This window comes from Falco cherrug, chromosome Z, assembly GCF_023634085.1.
Source record: "Falco cherrug isolate bFalChe1 chromosome Z, bFalChe1.pri, whole genome shotgun sequence".
Lineage (NCBI taxonomy): Eukaryota > Metazoa > Chordata > Aves > Falconiformes > Falconidae > Falco > Falco cherrug.
In genome coordinates this window covers 53,166,708-53,184,259 of record NC_073720.1, presented here as the reverse complement: position 1 = coordinate 53,184,259, position 17,552 = coordinate 53,166,708, and the positions used below count along the sequence as shown (strand labels likewise).

General features: G+C 43.6%; 1 protein-coding gene across 10 annotated transcripts in view; it reads right to left on the bottom strand.

Annotated features, from left to right (window-relative positions):
- Positions 1-17,552, bottom strand: part of LOC102056638 (PH and SEC7 domain-containing protein 3) — a 140,467-nt gene that overhangs the window by 35,095 nt on the left and 87,820 nt on the right. For 8 of the 10 annotated variants that reach the window (XM_027816141.2, XM_055698776.1, XM_055698777.1 and 5 more), the window contains 2 exons: positions 9,975-10,018; positions 1,046-1,239 (listed from right to left, as the gene is read on the bottom strand). In XM_027816141.2, the coding sequence (XP_027671942.1) occupies positions 1,046-1,239; positions 9,975-10,018 (238 nt within the window). Of the gene's footprint in view, positions 1-1,045; positions 1,240-9,974; positions 10,019-11,193; positions 11,317-17,552 lie in introns of those variants that run through there. The other 2 variants (XR_008730198.1, XM_055698778.1) reach the window with 2 other exon arrangements.

Here is a 17,552-nt window from a genome sequence, read left to right as displayed (position 1 = left end):
AATAAAGAGGAACCTATTCAGAGCATCCAGCTGTCACAAAGAATGAGGTCAGTTTGATTTCAACATCTTTGTTAGGATTTAGCTAGCCAGCTGTCAGCCTCCAGCTTGAAAACACCGACCTCCAATTGTACCTTCTAAAATATTCTAGCAAAACACGCGAACAAAGAGTGTAGTCCGGCTAGGAGAGAGTTGCAGTTACTGGAAACCCATCACAAAGTGAGACTTCACCTTCAGGGCTCAGGCTAACAGTGTGAACCGTGAGTAGGTGATCGTCAAGATTGATCAGGGAAAACACAAATGCTCTGAGTAGCCAATGCTGTTTCCAAGATCAACAGAAAACAAACAAATGAAGATATCCAAACAACAAACACACACAGGTGAGTCAGAGGCCTTTGATAATTAGTGCACCACAAATGGAAGTAGGACAAGAAGGAAAGAAGACAATTAATTAAAGTAAGTAAGAGACAGAGCAAGATTATTCCAAAAAAAGGGGCAGGGAGGAACTGCATGGCATACATCCGGCTGTTACCAAAAGCTGCTGAACTTCATCGGGTATGTGACCCAAGGCTGGGAATGTAGGGAAGGGAACAGTTACAGCATTTTCCAAGTAGAGATAAAGAAGACCCTTTTTTTAAAGACAGACACAAAGTAGCGGAGGGGAGATTTGAAACAATCTCATGTCACATAAGGAAAATGAGAATTACCAAACTACTACGGAACAGCTACTGTAATTCACTTGAAATTGTTTTTTCTTCTGTAAAGCATGAGATTCATTTTCTTACAGCACAAAAGATTCACATTGCTTTGCTGTACCACATTACTCATTATGCTCATGAATGTATATGGGCTGCTGCAAATGGCACTGAACATTGTAAATCCTGGCCTAATAGTGGAAATGTGATAATCCAATTGTGTTGTTTGTTATTGCTGCAATTTTCCCTAATGAAGCAGCACTATTTGCCTTTGGAAGCACATGGACTTACAGTAAGTGGCATTGTGCAGAGATAACAAGAAAATGACATGGTAAGAGCGAAAAGATACTCACTTTTTTTCCCGTCCATATCTGCATGGATTTTCCGAGCCAGAAATCCAGTTTTATACACAGTAGCATTGGGGTCATGAGGGATGTCCAGGAATGGGTTATTTGAGTTGCCAATTCGACTGACAGCCTTCGTCTGGTTCCCATTATCCTTTTCATCTGTACCATCTGAGTGAGACTTTTTTTTCTCTTCTTCATCCCTTAAAAAACAGTGAAAACCAAGCATGAACAAGGGACTGATCAGCAAAGGTTCATTTCAGTAATTCTTGCATGTTCCTTGTCAAAATATACCTTTCTTTTTACATGGGGCCCTATTTAGAAAGAAACCTAGACATATACCAAAACATCATCAGATTATAGCAAAGCTTCAGTTCACTTACTTCATCAGCACAGGACATAGGAGCCAGATTTTTAAAAAAGCCCACGTTTCCCTTTTACAGTCTCAAAAGGCAGGACTTCAAGAGTGTTCTGTGTCTTCCAGCTTCACCTAATTTTAATTCCACTTATTTGAATGCTAAAATAGGAAATATTTTCCTGCTGGGCTCCCCTGAAAATCTCCAATTTGTTCATGAGTTCACATGTAGATTAAAAGAATTAGATTACTACAGATCACCGTGGCTTACTCCTTAACTTAGCATATGAAACACAGACTCTACCCCCTTTATTTTCCTCCACAGACTAGCATAAAAGTAGTAATTTGAAAATAAAAACTACATTAAGCACTAAGTGAATTATGTTACCTGCATTTCAGAAACAAAATGCTGCTCAAAATGTTACTTATTAGGGCAATGTATTCAACACAGCTCTTGGGGACAACAATGCAACCCATTTCAGCACATCAGGAGCATTGCCTGACTAATAAATGCCTTTTTGCTCATCACAGCCAAAGGCAAAAAGGACGGGACAACCTAGAAAACAAAGGGTGTTGATCACAAGAGTAGGACGATGGTTTTCAGAGCACAGACGACTGAATCTGGGTGGATGGTGTACCTGGAGGAACCACAGTTAGTGCCAGATTAGAGAGCAGCCCTGTGTCCTTTGAGGTCCCCACACACTCCCCCTCCAAGCGACTGGGAAAGGTGTGTCGGGGAGGATGAAAGCTGTCATGTGAAAGTCATGGTAGCCATGCTTCTCCTAAGACCAGCATCTGATTAAAAAAAAAAATCATTATCACTTCAGTGTAATGATGGCTAATGGCACTGGGGTATGGACTTCAAGTCGCTGCATCTCACTGGACCCAGATGATCAGCAGAGAGAGCAAGCTCAGCCAGACCTTCCAACTGCATGCATACATTCAAAGGTGTGTATCAGGGGAGGATTAGCAAGGCATATGTCAGTCCAAAAACTCCTTCGGGGGCACACTGCAACCATGTCTGCTTATGGGATTGACCATCCAAAGAAATGTCCTCCAAGAACTGCAGGCTAGAGCAACAATCTGTGTTATCCTGATCTCTGCTGAAATGGTCTTCTGGGGAATAACTTAGTCTGAGGATAATAAACTGGTTTAACAACAAGGAAACCAAATCCAGAGACATGCAGGCTATATTAGTGAACTCAGCAGTGCCAGAGAATGTTCCCAGGCATTTGAGTTTGATCACGTCATATTACTTTGTGCTTGGCATGGTCTCAACCCAGCACACTCCCAAACAATTTCCAGACACTTTTTAGGAATCAGCTCAGTCAATGACCACCCCAACAGACAGTGTAAAGGTAAGCATCTTCTTTTGAAAGGTGAGACTTTTCAACGGTATGGATATGGATGCTACGCATCAACACTTGGCCACAGAGTCACACAAAGGTGCCAGGCATTTGATTTAGTTGTAGAGAAACAGCCAAGTGGTACACCATACCTTCATGGTCTTGTCTTGCAAGGTCTCCTGATATAAGAGGAATAAAACTTTTACTTGAAGATCTGACTCCTGCAAGGAAGAGCAGTTCTTGCATCCTTCAGCCTATTGATAAGTGGTTTTCCAGTCTAGAACAGAGAGATCTGCAAAAATCTTTTTGTTGGTCAAAGCAGTAAGGATTGCTTCATGCATGATTTGGTTGAAGCCCTCTTCAGTTGCAGTTCTGTTGCAAAAAATTGTCAGAAAATTTGGTGGGGTGCAGTGCAGAATAGGAGTGTGCATTCAGGCTCCCACATTCACTAGTTCAGGGTAAATTCCTGGACAGATCTCTTTATTTTACAAACCATGGTATCTGATTCACTTTTAACCTTTTGGAGAACTTGAATCTGGAACTACTGCAAAAAAAGAACAACAATGCAATTTTCTCTTCCAGAGAGAGAGTAATTTTTCACAATTGAAAAAGTGTAGGAATTGCTGATAATTTTGCTTGTCCTGACCTCCCTGTGTTTACTGCACTTACTAGCTGTTAGAAAATTTGGACCATTGTGTGACACGTGTCTCTTAGATATGTGTCCATTACCAGAGCAAATTCTGACACAAATCTGTGCTGCTTAATCCAGAGTAAAATCTCTTATAGGGCACAAGCACTAGGGCTGATTTGTCACACAGAAACGCCCTGTGAATTTTGAGATCTCAGCCACAGACACAGTGGATTTCTCCTTGTCAGCAGAGACCTACTGCAGTAAATGGCTTAGCATTTATTTATTTTTTTTATAAACTATCTCCTTTGGAGCTATGGAAGCAAATTACCTTATACCAATCAACTCTCCTGTGGGAATGTACCAGTGCCCTTATACAAGCAGCCACAAGTGTTGTGATGAGCAGTCTTGGGGATCCTGGACACTGCTAGCACTGGGGACAGAGCTCTCAAACTCAGCATCTCTGGGACAGTTATTAAACAGAAATTCTTCAAAAAACAAATGCATACAGGGCACACAAGGACAAAATGGCATCTGCTGTCATGAATGCTGGTAGCATTGAACAAATCTTTAATTGGTCCTTTTCATCTGTCACTGAAAATGGGACATCCTTGAGACTCAGAATCCTCAGGCACTTGTGAGAGCCAAGTACTCTGACAAGATGCACGAGCAAGTCTGTAAGATGCAATGAAGGGAACCAGAGTGAAAAGGGGGACTCATTACAGAGAACAGGAAGTGGATGAACAGCTGAGAAAATAAACTAAAAGGAACCTCTGTCTTCCTCTAATCTTGAATATGAAACACCAGTGGAATAAAACCAGCAGATCTGGGACTCACTTCAAATATTACATGTTGCTTCAGTGGCCAAGCCCCAAAACAAAAAAGGATGGCTGGGAGGAGTTTCAAAGTAGCAAAACAGTTCAGGTATTAGCCTTTGCTTAGGTACCATCCAAAGTTGGCTGAATAGATAGGTCCTGGATAGGCTTTATTAAGGATGTAACAATTTAGGCTTACTCCTCACCAGCCTTTAGGGTACAGCTGCAAGAAGCAAGAGTTGCAGAAAATTCAGCTGGCCTCTGGATACGTACACCTGAAAACTGGTATTGTCTGAAACGCTAGCATGTTGGGGGTGCAACCACTCAGTCAGCCTCAGATGGCTTTTGAGATGATTCAAGTCCTGTAACACCCCAGCATGAAGGTGTCCAGTGATGTAGGGTAGAAGTCAGTGGGTGGTGTCACAAAAGCACAGCTCAGGTCCTCATCAGGGGCAGGCTTTGTGCCTCTCCTTTTCATTTGGTACAGGAAATGGCAAAACCCTTCTGCCTTTGGGGAAAAAAAACCCCAGGTTGGTTCCAACACATCTTTCAGTAGCAAAACTTCACCACGAGAATCCACTCAGGTTTGTGGCAGCCTTAACAGATTTTCTCTCTTTGATCAGCAGAGGGAGATCATTCGTGGCACTGGGTCTGGAACCAATTCCTCTGGTGACACCTCTCTGACAACTGAAAGAGGCTGCTGTGAACCCTCCTGCATGTCCATTTTCCCTTCATGGACTGTGGGACCTACTAGTGCTTCTGCTCTGCAGGGTACTTGTGACAGGAAAAGGCTACCTACCACCTGTAGAGTTTCTCCAAGGCTCTGCTTACAGCACGTGTCCTGGTTTCAGCTGGGATAGTGTTAGTTTTCTTCTTAGCAGCTAGTACAGTGCTGTGCTTTGGCTCTGATGTGAAAACAATGTTGATAATGCACTGATGGTTTTAGTTGTTGCTGGGTGAGGTTTATACTCAGTCAAGGACTTTTCAGTTTCTCTGGTGCTGCCAGCGAGAGGGCTGGAGGGGCATGGAAAGAGGGGACACAGCCAGGACAGGTGACTAGCCAAAAGGATATTCCATACCATACAATGTCATGCTGAGTATATAAAATGGGGGAAGAAGAAGGAAGGGGGGGACATCCGGCATTAATGGCATTTGTCTGCCCAAGTAACCATTCCGCGTGCTGGAGCCCTGCTTCCCTGGGAGCACCTGCCTGCCCATGGGAAGCAGTGAATGAATTCCTTGCTTTGCTCTGCTTGTGTGCGTGGCTTTTGCTTTACCTATTCAATTGTTCTTATCTCAGCCCTCAAGCTTTATATTCCTTCCTGATTCTCCTCCTCACCCCTCTGGGCCAATGGAGAGTGAGTGAGCAGCTGCATGGGGCTTAGTTGCCAGCCCGGGTTAAGCCACAACAACGTGGTATTTGCAAGGCTTCCTAAAACAAGACAAGGAGCTTCAGTTCCACCTCCCTTAGCTTGTTTCTTTGGAAAATGACCTGCAGACAGAGCTGTACTGAGGCACTGACTGCCCATGAGAACCAGTGCACCAAAGCCAGGATCTGCTTTCTCTAACATTTGAAGACACAGCATTGAAACAGCAATGTTTTCATTCCCAAATGTATGATCACTGACAACCAGAAAGAGTTTGCCTCTTATTCTTAAACACACAGATTTGAAAAACATGCAGGAATGCAGATGTTGCCATTTTGGTGAAGAAATGTGTTTTCACCTCTCCCCAAAAAGACCCTGTACAAGACCCAATTTTGTCTTCTAGGAGAAAACCACCATCAGGATCTCTTAGTAAGAAAAACATTTCTGTAAGCTCTATCGTCTGATTTGAGGCTCTGCCTTGGAAAACTGTAATAGACTGGGGTCAAGCCCTTCATTTCTAAAAGTCTACTTCATCTTTGAATTTGTTCAAATAGAAAACTTACATGACATGGCAAAAGGCTGAGTTTACCCATTTAAAAACTGGCACTTAAAATTATTTAGATTTTTAACATATAATTGTATGAATATGTGGAACTGACAGCATCTGTATTAGGAAATGGACTTAAGAAACCAATGCAGAGAAGTTTTGGCATCTTTCTCAAAGGCAGGACAGAAGAAAGGAGAACAAGATGATTACTGGGGTAATCAACTAAACCTAAAATAAACTCTAAAACCAATCCTGAAGTTGCAAACAGGAAACATCTTAGAACTTGGGAGTCAAAGAGTTAATTATAAAGGGGAGAGGTTTCTCAGTTGAACCTAGAAAAAGGTGAGCTTCAGCACAGATCTTTATAACCCCTGTCTCAGCATCACAGTTTCCCGCAAGAAACACAGAAAGGATTTAGCAGTGCCCCTTTCCCACCATCACTGTCTCAAAGACCTATTTTTGTTTGGCTGGAAGGAGATGATTTTTTAGTGATCCACTCTTCCTAACCCATTCTGGATGGCATAACCAGTTCACAAAATCCTCCAGTGAAAGCACTTCCACAGCTTATCTAGGAAAAACTATTCCCTGGTTTAAAAGGCTTATTGCTAGAAAGCTTTTTTAAAATGTTGAACCCAAACTTCCCCTGTTTCAAATTTAAGCCCATCCACAATGGATGTGAATAATATTTCACACCCTTCTCCTCTGCAACAGCCTTTACACACTGAAAAAATTACACTCAGGTCCCTCTCCTCAGTGCTCCCTTTTCCAGCTAAACAAACCTAGCTCTTTTAATCTCACTGCTTTTGTTCACAGGATCTTGATTTTATTCCATCTTATGGGTGATGTTGGGGTTGAAGAACAGGAGTTTACCATTCAAGTGTGAAAAAACCTCATGGAAGTATCAAGTCCCTAAGGAAAATTTAAGCAGCATGAGAAATTACAACACAATTGCTGAAGCTACATGCACTCCTGGGGTGGTTCCAGTGACCTTAGCACCCTGAAAACAGGATCCATCAGACTAACTGGGTGAAACAGCACATAGCTTCACTGCAGTCAGTAGCAATTTCTGCCAATGACTTCAGTGAGGTCCGATCACTACTTAGTGCTTCACTTGCTGTTCAAAGAAATGAACCACAGTCCAACAGACAGGAGAGTTCTACAAATGTAAGCAGCAGAGAGGAAATACGGAATGGGACGAAAGAGAGAGAATAATAATATTTCTGATGGTTAGCTTTCCCATATTGCTTTTCTCTTTTTCTCCCAGGACACTGAAAAACAAGACGGTCAAGAGGAAACAGTAAGCAAAGTAAATGGCAAGCCAAGAAAATGGAAGAATGTTTTCTGGCAGTTCTGTTGCAAAAAATTGTCAGAAAATTTGGTGGGGTGCAGTGCAGAATAGGAGTGTGCATTCAGGCTCCCACATTCACTAGTTCAGGGTAAATTCCTGGACAGATCTCTTTATTTTACAGACCATGGTATCTGACTCACTTTTAACCTTTTGGAGAACTTGAATCTGGAACTACTGCAGAAAAAGAACAACAATGCAATTTTCTCTTCCAGAGCTGTACTCATGCTTCCCCGTTCATAAAGAATAAAGGAGTACTCCTGCTGAAAGTCTCTGAAGCACATCTGCTGTGCCACTTCTCTTGACTACAAAATTGGAGTCAATGGTAGCCTTTTCTTTCCGTAGGCTTTGGATCAGACTGCAATTCTACTGGAAATGGACAGCAAACCATGGAGGATGACGACACACCTAGCTCACAACTAGTAAAATAAGGATCACGAAGCAGTCTTCCCCCATCTGTGTCACTGTTGCCTATGGACTTATTGCCAGTCATTAATCCACCAAATAAGGTACTGCCAGAGCAGCTCTTTAACCGTTGCTTAGCTCATAAGACAGAGTCTTAGATCCTCAAAGAGATTCTGGCTGGAGGAAAGGCATTCCTCCACCATGCCAGCATTGCAAGACAGCTTATGCTGGGTTTTGCAGTCCTATTTCCACCTTTGCCTTACCTTCCATCCCTTCCTCTGCCAACTGCATCAGAGCAGCAAAGGGATACTCTTTGGAAAGAAGAGGGGATCTTCCTCAGTCCCATCACAGCAAACCCGACCATGTCCCCTTCCTATCCACCCTTCTCTGCAGATCACAACAAAGAGCAAGAGAGCGATGTGCCTCCTCCATATGGTTCAGGCAGTCCCAGGGCACCTTGGGGTGATTACTTTACAGCAACCACACACCTCTGTCAAAGTGAGGAGAGACATCTTCACACTCCCTTTTCCAGCCCACACCCTCAGTCTTAAAGGTAAAGGCACAGCCTCTTTGACTATGCCCGGAATGAGCTTTGCTTCTCAGCGTGGAAAGTAATTGTCATATCAGTCCCAGCTATCTGTCTGAGTTTCAGATTGGAATCAACAATTTTTCCCTTTGAGCATTCTACTGGGAGAAGCTGGATTTACACTCACGTTGCAGAGCCTTATTTAGGTAGGATTCTGATTTTTCCCTCTTCCAGCCTGCTTGCAATTTTTCCCCAAACAGTTCATTAGCAAGGGACATGGACTGGACTATGTAAATGCCAAAGCAGTTACCACCTATACAGGAGCAAGCTATCTCATAAATCACCTTGACTGAAGCTCACGGGAGCAGAGCCAGGCATGAGCCAGTTCCCACCTGGAGGCTGCCCAAGTGCATTAGACACGGTATGGTCTCTTGGCAAGAGCTGCAGGAAAATTCTGATATCAAGAAAGTCACATAAAGGATTCTGCTGTGTGTAAAGTACCTGTGAGAGAGTGTCTTGCAAACAGCTCTGGTGTTAGATTCACACAGCATATTCCAGGTCCAAGACACGGTCTGGGAAAATGTCTCCGACTGTGTATTTTATGAGCTCATCAAAGATGGCTCTTCTTGATGATTCTCCTTACCAGCACACCTTCCTCACTACTCTTGACATCACCTAATACACTTTTGAACAGGTGCTGCAATCCCAGCTGGAACTAGCAGCCCTTGTAACTAAGGTTGCACAGCCTGCCAAGAAATTCATTTGCAGATGATGAAATTAAAACAAGGAAGATCAGAAACCAATGGGCCTGCAAGACCTGTGGCAGTTGTAAGTACTTCTAGTACAAAAGGTGCAGGAGTATGCACCCCACACATATATCGTTCTCAAGAAAGGGAGTTTTCAGATATATAAATCCAGGCACATAAACATCTTGTATAGCCAAAACAGATAACAGACATCACTCTTTTATTGCTCCTTGCTGGCATACCTAGACCACATGAAACGTAAGCACCGAGAAATGTCAATTTAACACAATCAGAAGTTGAAGTTCACTCTCACCTGCGTTATTTCCATAGTTAACAAGTGTTAGCCTGTCAAAGGCAGCTAAGGACAGGGGGATATCAGACTGTACAATTTATGATCTTTCGTATTAGGCTGTTGTCAAGTTATCCATAGTTAATCAGGAGACAAACCAAGACAATAAACCAACAGCAGGAAACTCAATCCAAGATGTGTGTTTCTATTCAGTGGTTCTGACATAATGTAACGAAAGATAAAGGGAGAAGTCAACTTCTGTTTTATTTATGCAGTTATAGAACAACAGAGGATTTCATTTCTCTCTTTTCAGGCTGAAGTTTCCTACTAAATGAAACGTCCTCTTTCCTTACAAATGCAGTTGGCTCCTATCATTAACAACTCCCCTTGCTGGAGAAACAGAGGAGGCAGTGTTGCCAGGTCATTCATTAACAGAAAAGCAAACTTATTACATTCCCTAGCTATCTTCTACACTCTTTGGAGCCCACTCAGATGGTGACATAGGATGTATGAACAGATTACTACATAGGTACTATTTTAAACTCGTAATTTCTATGCCATATACTTACACTGCCCATTCCAGCTTCTCATTCTTGATCGAATTGTAGAGGGCCTGCAAAGGGAGAGAAATGAGATGACATTATTGTTTGACGACATTATTGTTTGACCCCTGTTACACATACGTTAACAAGCTGAGGAAAATTACCTAATTAATACCAGCAAGAAATCTGTCTCTGATCAAGGAAGTACAGTATCTGCTTATGGTCTAATGCAAAAGTCTTGAGCAGAAATGTCACCTAAGCAAAAAAATATCAGAAGGCAGGGTTTGAGATTACAGTCATTTTCTCAAGTGGGTTATTGGGTTTTGTGGTTCGGCTTTTTTAAAATAACCCTGTTAAGTTTGCAAAAGCTTCAAGACTTGAAATTCAAGGTCCAATTCAATTCCTGATAGTGAGATTTTTTTGTCATTGACTTTAATGGGGCCAAGATTTTGCTGTATGGGCTTACCTGTAAAACTATGCCAGAATAGCCATCCAAATGTCCTAAGCCTCACAGCCACCTGACTGCTTTCCCAGTCACATCCCCAAACATAACCATGATCCATTTCAAAGACCAAAACAGAAAATTAATGATAAGCATCTTTCATGCTTGAAGACCAATGTCTTGGACTGCTGCCTGCTAACACTATTACTCTTTCAATTCATAGGAAAGATGCAAGTAGTTTTGACACCAAAGGTCACAGTTCTGTTGTAGATACCAGCCTGCAAAGAAAAGACTCTGGAAGCTGACTTAAGGGTGGGCATCAGACAGCTGGGATGGATTTCTTTTGAGAGGAAGTAGGCGTATCACTTGGATAAGTGTGTCTGCTTTCAGCCCTCCAGTAGCTGATGCATACAATGGGTAAATGCTATTACTACAAGCTAATGGAGTTCTTCAAATAGGCCACTTGACTCAAGTGAAGTATTTTGGTATGGAACGTCCCTGATTCTCACACTTACAATCCACATTTGTAATTTATCTTATATACATAGCTAGATTTACTCCCCCTGGCACATAACTCCTACACAGCCTCAAAATATGTTAACGTGTAGAAGAACTGTTGATGCACATGATTACCAAAAAGTAGCACATCAAGTATGAACAAGCCTGAAAATCACATACTATAATAGCTATGACACGCTCAACAGAAACATTAGCATTTTAATAGCCTTAACTCTGATCTAAAACAAAAAATGGTTTGGAAAACTGAAGAGTTGAAACTAGCCTTGTGAATATGCCACAGCTGAACTTGCACTGCGAATCCTATGAGCATATCCCACTGCTCATCCTGGGATCCACCAGCTCCCTCCGAAATCTTGCACCATTTGTTTGAAGATCCTTAACATTCAGCTGTGCGAAAATCTGGCTCGACTGAACCATACACAAGCAGATCAAACATAATGGTACAACTCACCTCACGCTGATGCTGCACAAGCAGCAACTTTCATCACAGTGCACTGTCAAAGTAGGCTTCTCTGAGAAACAGAACAGATACGACCCCCAGGAGGAAGCATCCCACATCCTACTTACACTGAGCTAGCAGAGAGAGAGACCCGCTGCTAACAGGGCTTTGCTGCGCTACTCACAGCAATATGAAGAAGTATTTCCAAATCTGGAGTTTTCACTGTCTATTTCTATATATCCTGTCTGCTCTAAATTTGTATAAGGAGTTCTGATCCAAAGGCAAACAGCCAAAGGTGAAAGAAACAACATTGCTGGCAGTTTGTAACCACTTTGCTTAATTTTCAGATGAAAGTTATCAAGAGATTTTAAGACCACCCTGCACGAAGCAAGAAAGCACTAACATTTCCCCCTCCCACCGTGCAGCCTGCAGTCCAGCAGAATTAGACACACCTCCATTTTTCTGCACAGGCTGATCCTGACACTGGGGTGTCACCCAATGTCTGCTATTAGAAGCCACTATGTTTCAGATGTTTTGGACAAAATCCTCCTCTTATTCTTTGACTTGCACTTTTGTTCCTATTACAATTAAAATGTTCTCTTATATTTTGAGCCAGAAAACTACTTCCAAATTGGACAAAATCCTCCTCTTATTCTTTGGCTTGCACTTTTCTTCCTATTACAATTAAAATGCTCTCTTATACTTTGAGCCAGAAAACTACTTCCAAATATAAGGCAAAGGGGCTGCATTTTTTCCCCAGTTGCTTCCCCATATTTTTTTTTTCAGAAGCAGTATTTTTTTCACTAGCTGGTTGGATAAACTTTTGAAACAGCAAAAACCTGGCCCAGGGTATCAGAAATGCCTTTTGCTGTTCTCTGACCCAAATGCCTACAAGATTGTGTCACAACCTCTGAAAATGAGCACCTGCCCTGTGCAGTACTACTTTGTATGTGATTTTACTGCTAAGAAAGTCTCTAGGGATCACTACAGCCAAAGAGCAAGACACACAAAAACAGCACTCCAGATTGGTGCGGGAACAACAAATGCCCCAGGCTTTTGCCTTGTGAAAAGTGACATGTGTTTGTCCCTATCTTTAATAATGAGCCAGGCTCCATCTTCCTTCTTTAGGGAGTAACAGACACCAGCCCAGTCATATGGCATACATCTGACTAAGGACACACTGTCCCTCATAGAGCATCAAATACAGTCTCTCAGAAAGTCTCTGCTATTCACAAAAATGAAGGAAAACCCTAGAGAGTATCCACAGGCCAGGCAGCTGTATACAGGGCATGTTCGGTGTGCCTACCAAGCACGTTCAGTGAGACCTCAGTAAGCAGACCTCTCAAGGGATGGAGATACATGAGTTCTCATGCCTGCCCCTCGACCCACCTCTCTGGCAGAGGCTGCTGCCAGGCTGCACACTCACCGCAGGACTCATGAGCCTTTTAGAGCTGCTTTACGCTCCTTCTCCAAAGCAATTTATGCTTTAACATTTTCCTGATGTCTGCTGGGCTCTCACATGATCTGGAGAAGAAAAATTTCTCCCTCCCATGTTTTGCAACCAGTAGCAGAAGTGTATAGGCCAGGACCTGCTCTATCATTTATGTCACGGCTGTTTCCCAAGGCCCTGATTCAGATAGCAGCTCTTTTCAGCACACGTATCTCCACAGTATGATTGAACCAAACAAACCTGGAGACAAGCATTTAAATGCTTTGCTAAATTGCAACAAAGCTGATCAGAGATTATGGCAGGGACACGACTTTCACCATACTTAACTAGCTACAAGGATAGGTTTTATTAACTCATGTTTTCTCCCTGGGAAACGAAGAATAAAAAAATATCTCTGATTTAAAGCAGTCTTAGAGTTTGACAACAACCACAGCTTCTTACCTGCTAGCCTGGGAAGTGCTTGACAAATTTGTTATCTAAGCCAGAACACTGGAGGCTGGACCACAGCAGGGAATGTCAGAATGAATACTGCATGGATCTCATCTTGCAAGCTGGATCAATACCCCTTGGAAAGGGGAGAGACCATCTATCTCTTTTGGCACCCAAGGCTACTGTAGGCAGGATCCAACCCCCAGCTACCAACTACTCAGCAGTGTCCAACTTCACTGCTTCAATTCTTCAGCTCTATCACCACCACAGAAACTCCTTACAGTTTTCCCCTTTCTGAGAACTGCTGATCTCTGGGTCCAGCTCACCTGAGGCCCAGCAGGGTTCTAAGCTCCCTGACGAAACTAACACAGTTTTGAAGGGAGAATAAAAGAAATTAACGGTTGCTAGACACAACAGCAGACACCATCCTAGACACCTTCCTTATTTTAACTTCAATGCTGTTTCATACAGCTTCAATCTGACCCTTAGCAGACTGGTGTGTAAAAAAACAAGGGATTTGCTAGGTGTTTGCAGGATTTGTTAGCATTTGTTAGTAAACTAGGTAAGAAACTTACAGATTCTTTCTCTAGCCTGTAACTCTGTAAGAAGCTGTGGAATTCCATCCCTATTTTCCCCCTGTTAAACAGGTAGATGAACTACAAATCCAGGTTTTCACAAGCTCTCACCACTTGGTACTTTTATTCCAACTGTAAAGAGAAGCAAAACTATGCAGTCAGTGCTTCTGAAAACTCCTGTTTATTTTACAAAACTGCCAAGAAAAAAAAGGTCACTTGCCATCCTCACCTCCCTCCAAATCTTGTCACATGCACAAACCGTTGGACCCATTTAAACAGGCTGTTCTCGGCACCTGCCGACTGCCGACTGTGTGAGTCAGCCTCAGCATGCAGAAGCAGTGAACGAAAGAAAGGTACAACCAGGTGCGCCCACAGGGACAAAGACGTAACAAATTACCCAGATATTCATCTTGGTAAATCATCTAGGTAACAAGTAGGCACAGGATCTCCCAAGCCTGGTAGGGTGCAAGATGCTGAAGAGGTCCCAGGGGACCATGTGATCCCTTCCCTTGAAAGGCAACATAGGGGCTGGTTCTTGAAGCAGACTACTGACTTTCTGTACACACTAGCCCATTCAGAAAAACCTGCCAAGAGGGAAAGAAATACACGACGGATATTTTTTATACCTCCTCCATGCACAAAGGAGAAGGAGCCAGAAATGCCTGATGTGAGCTGGTAAACAGCCAAAACCAAAACTGAGTTCAAAGAGTCAGCAGGAATGAACCTGTCTTCTCTAGTCTTTGTTTCCTAGGCTCTCCACCTACACTCAGTTCCACCATGACTTCTGGAGTCATCCTTGGGGGAATGACCATCTGACCATAACAGGAGATGCGCCAGGTGGCTTTTGCTGCCCCCAGGACAGGGATGCACTTGTGCTCTCTGCCACCCTCCACTGCAGCCACTGTCAGAAGAAGCCCTGCCTGGGGACACTCCTCCTTCACCTCCAGCTGGCAGCAGCACAGCTGATCCCAGGCAGCCAAGGAAGTCCCAGTCACACCCTAGGGCAAAGACATGCTCAGCCTTTGCAGCCAGAAGTACTCAGTCGGAAGTTCAGCATCTCTCCCAGTCACTCAGCATCAGCTCATCAGCTCTGTCCCTGGCACCACAGCACACAGTCAGGCACGGTTGTTTATAGGAAGGAGGAAAAGGTAGCAGAACCCTACAAAAATAAAACAGGTAAATGAGGCAACAGATACTAGACCCTGCAGATGTCTGCACGCAGTCCTGATAGGTGTTAATATGCCCATCCTTTGGACCAGTGTCTGTCTCTGTGTCACTGCCTGCTGCCAGCTTTGGATGGGGTGAGACACATTGCTATATACCACTCCCAGTGTGCTGTTTAGGTGATTACCTGAAGGCTGACCCTCCCTCCAGAACTGTTGCCTGCATCCAGATCTACACTACTTCACCGTCTCCTATACGCCATCTTCCCTGAAAATCCAAATCTTGAAATTTTCTCCTGTCCTCATGCACAGATCTGTAACACCTGGTGAGGCGAGGATCAGGGTTCTGATCACTGAGTGCCTGTTAGCTCCTTGCCAGGCTCAAAGCCCACATGCCCCCCATGTCTCATGCATATTCCCCCTTCTGATGTGGATGCAGCAAGGATGCCAGAATAGTACCCCAAGAAGCCTGCAGGTTAGTGCACGGCATGGCATGTCTGCTGACACCACTCTCAATTTCAAATTCCACTGGTTTGTACAACAAACGTCCTTCTAACAAGCTGGCACACATTACTCATAAAACAGCACAGAGCTGTTCAGCAGCATATGGAACTGATGAATGTTGTTTTGGTGTGGGTGGAGATAGGGTTGATAGGAATGTTTTAGGGGGAAGGAAAGAAGATCATTTCACCCAGGGAATTTCAAGTGCGTCACCAACTGGAGGAGAACATTTCTAGGAGAAACTCCTCTGTTAAAAATCTGGTTTGTGTGGAGACAGGGGGGGAGGGGGAGGAGGAGAAAAAAGAAAGGAAAGATTGTACCAGATACATCATCACAAAATAGAAAAGGATGGTTACCTGGGGCTCTTGAGAGCCAAGAAATTAATGCCACACAAGAAATGTGTCCTCTATTAAACTGATCGATGGGGATTGCTAGAAAAGATTTGTTCTGTACTTGCTGGAGTATTTCATCAGTGTTACTGGTAAAGGCAGCATACTGAATTATTATGGGTAAACAGAGGAAAGGCTAGAGAGAAGTGTTTCTTGATAGTGGAGCACCTACACAGCCTATTTCAGAAATCGTTTTATTGGCCCTGTGCATTTGCAGGCAGGACAGGCACAGGCACTCTGCAATTCAGTCCATGGCTGCAGGAAAACAGTCTGTCAGGAGGAGAGACTGCTGAGCACACCGGGTCACACAGACGATTCTAAGGTCCTCTGACTCACCTTGCACACAGCCTGGGTATCCTTTTTGCAGGTTCTCCTGCTGGCCTGAGGCTGTGATACCTGCCTATAACACACAACGAGGACGCATTACCTAGTGCACCCTGCATATGCACGGGTGCATGTGTGTGTGTATGTGCGCACAGAAGTACTACCTGATGTTTTTCAAGATGAAAAGTCCTCAGGCTACCTAGCTTCTTTAACACTGGCAGCAGGCACCATGTTGGTGCTTTGTTCATACTGGCTAGAGTATGAGGATATAAGACACTCTCTAGCTCAGCAAAATAGGCTGAGTCACCTAAGTGCAAAGTATCAGAGTATGTTCCTGAGGCACAAATGGGTTAAATCTGTCTCCTGCCCTGAGTCAGCTGAAGCAGTTGTGGAAATAGGTTTCAAGCATTGTTAATGAGTTTGTATGAGGAGCAGATGAAATATAAGGCAGTCCAGACACAAAGGGGGAAACACACGCACAGAAATATGGAAGAGTACAAGTCTACAAATCAAACCCTGCTTGAGACTGAGGGGATCTACATGGCATCACTGTCCAGAAAGCCCAGCCTAGAACTGAAGACATTCTGTAAGAGGTGATATACAAGCACACACACACACAGACTTAGACTGATAAAAAGACCTTTGCCACACTACACATTGGCAACAACTTCCAGGTCTCTTTCACCAGCACAGCAGTACAGAAAGCTAAAGCTCAAATATAAATCAGTTCTCTAAATCAGTGACATCTTAGCCAAATAGATGGGCAGACAAAGAACAGACGGGGAACAGACATATGGGAAGAACAGGGCTGCCCAAAATCACAAAACCAATCAGTGCCAGAGCTGCTTGTCATCTCGTCAAGTGGGCAGGCATCACTGATGGGCACGCAGGGATCTTCTCAGTCCCTCTGTAACACAGCTTTTACGGGTCTTAGATGTTCCACAGATACAAATGCCTTTGTATGAAATAAGCAAACAGCACTACAAACAAAACCAAAGCTGCAGTATGCTTCCCAACTTACTGAGCTAGGCAGAAGTGGGCATCTTTCACACAGCAGCCTACACTCAGGAGGCAGAAATATGAATCCCACAGAGGGACGAACACAGTGCGTTCATCACTGCAGTAGCTAACTAACTGTACCACATACCATTCCTGGGGGAAAGTCTCTGCCCTGAGGATGTTACATTATGCATACACAGTGGACACAAAGCCTGGCAGAGGGAACAGCAGTTTAAGTGATAAGTGATTCACCCAATGTCAAAAGACCCCAGTTTCCATCATATGCAGAGACTTCTCGTACAGAAATCCTCCCATTGAATACAGTGTGATTATTCCCATGCCTAGGGTGACAGCGATCACAAAATCAGGTTGCAG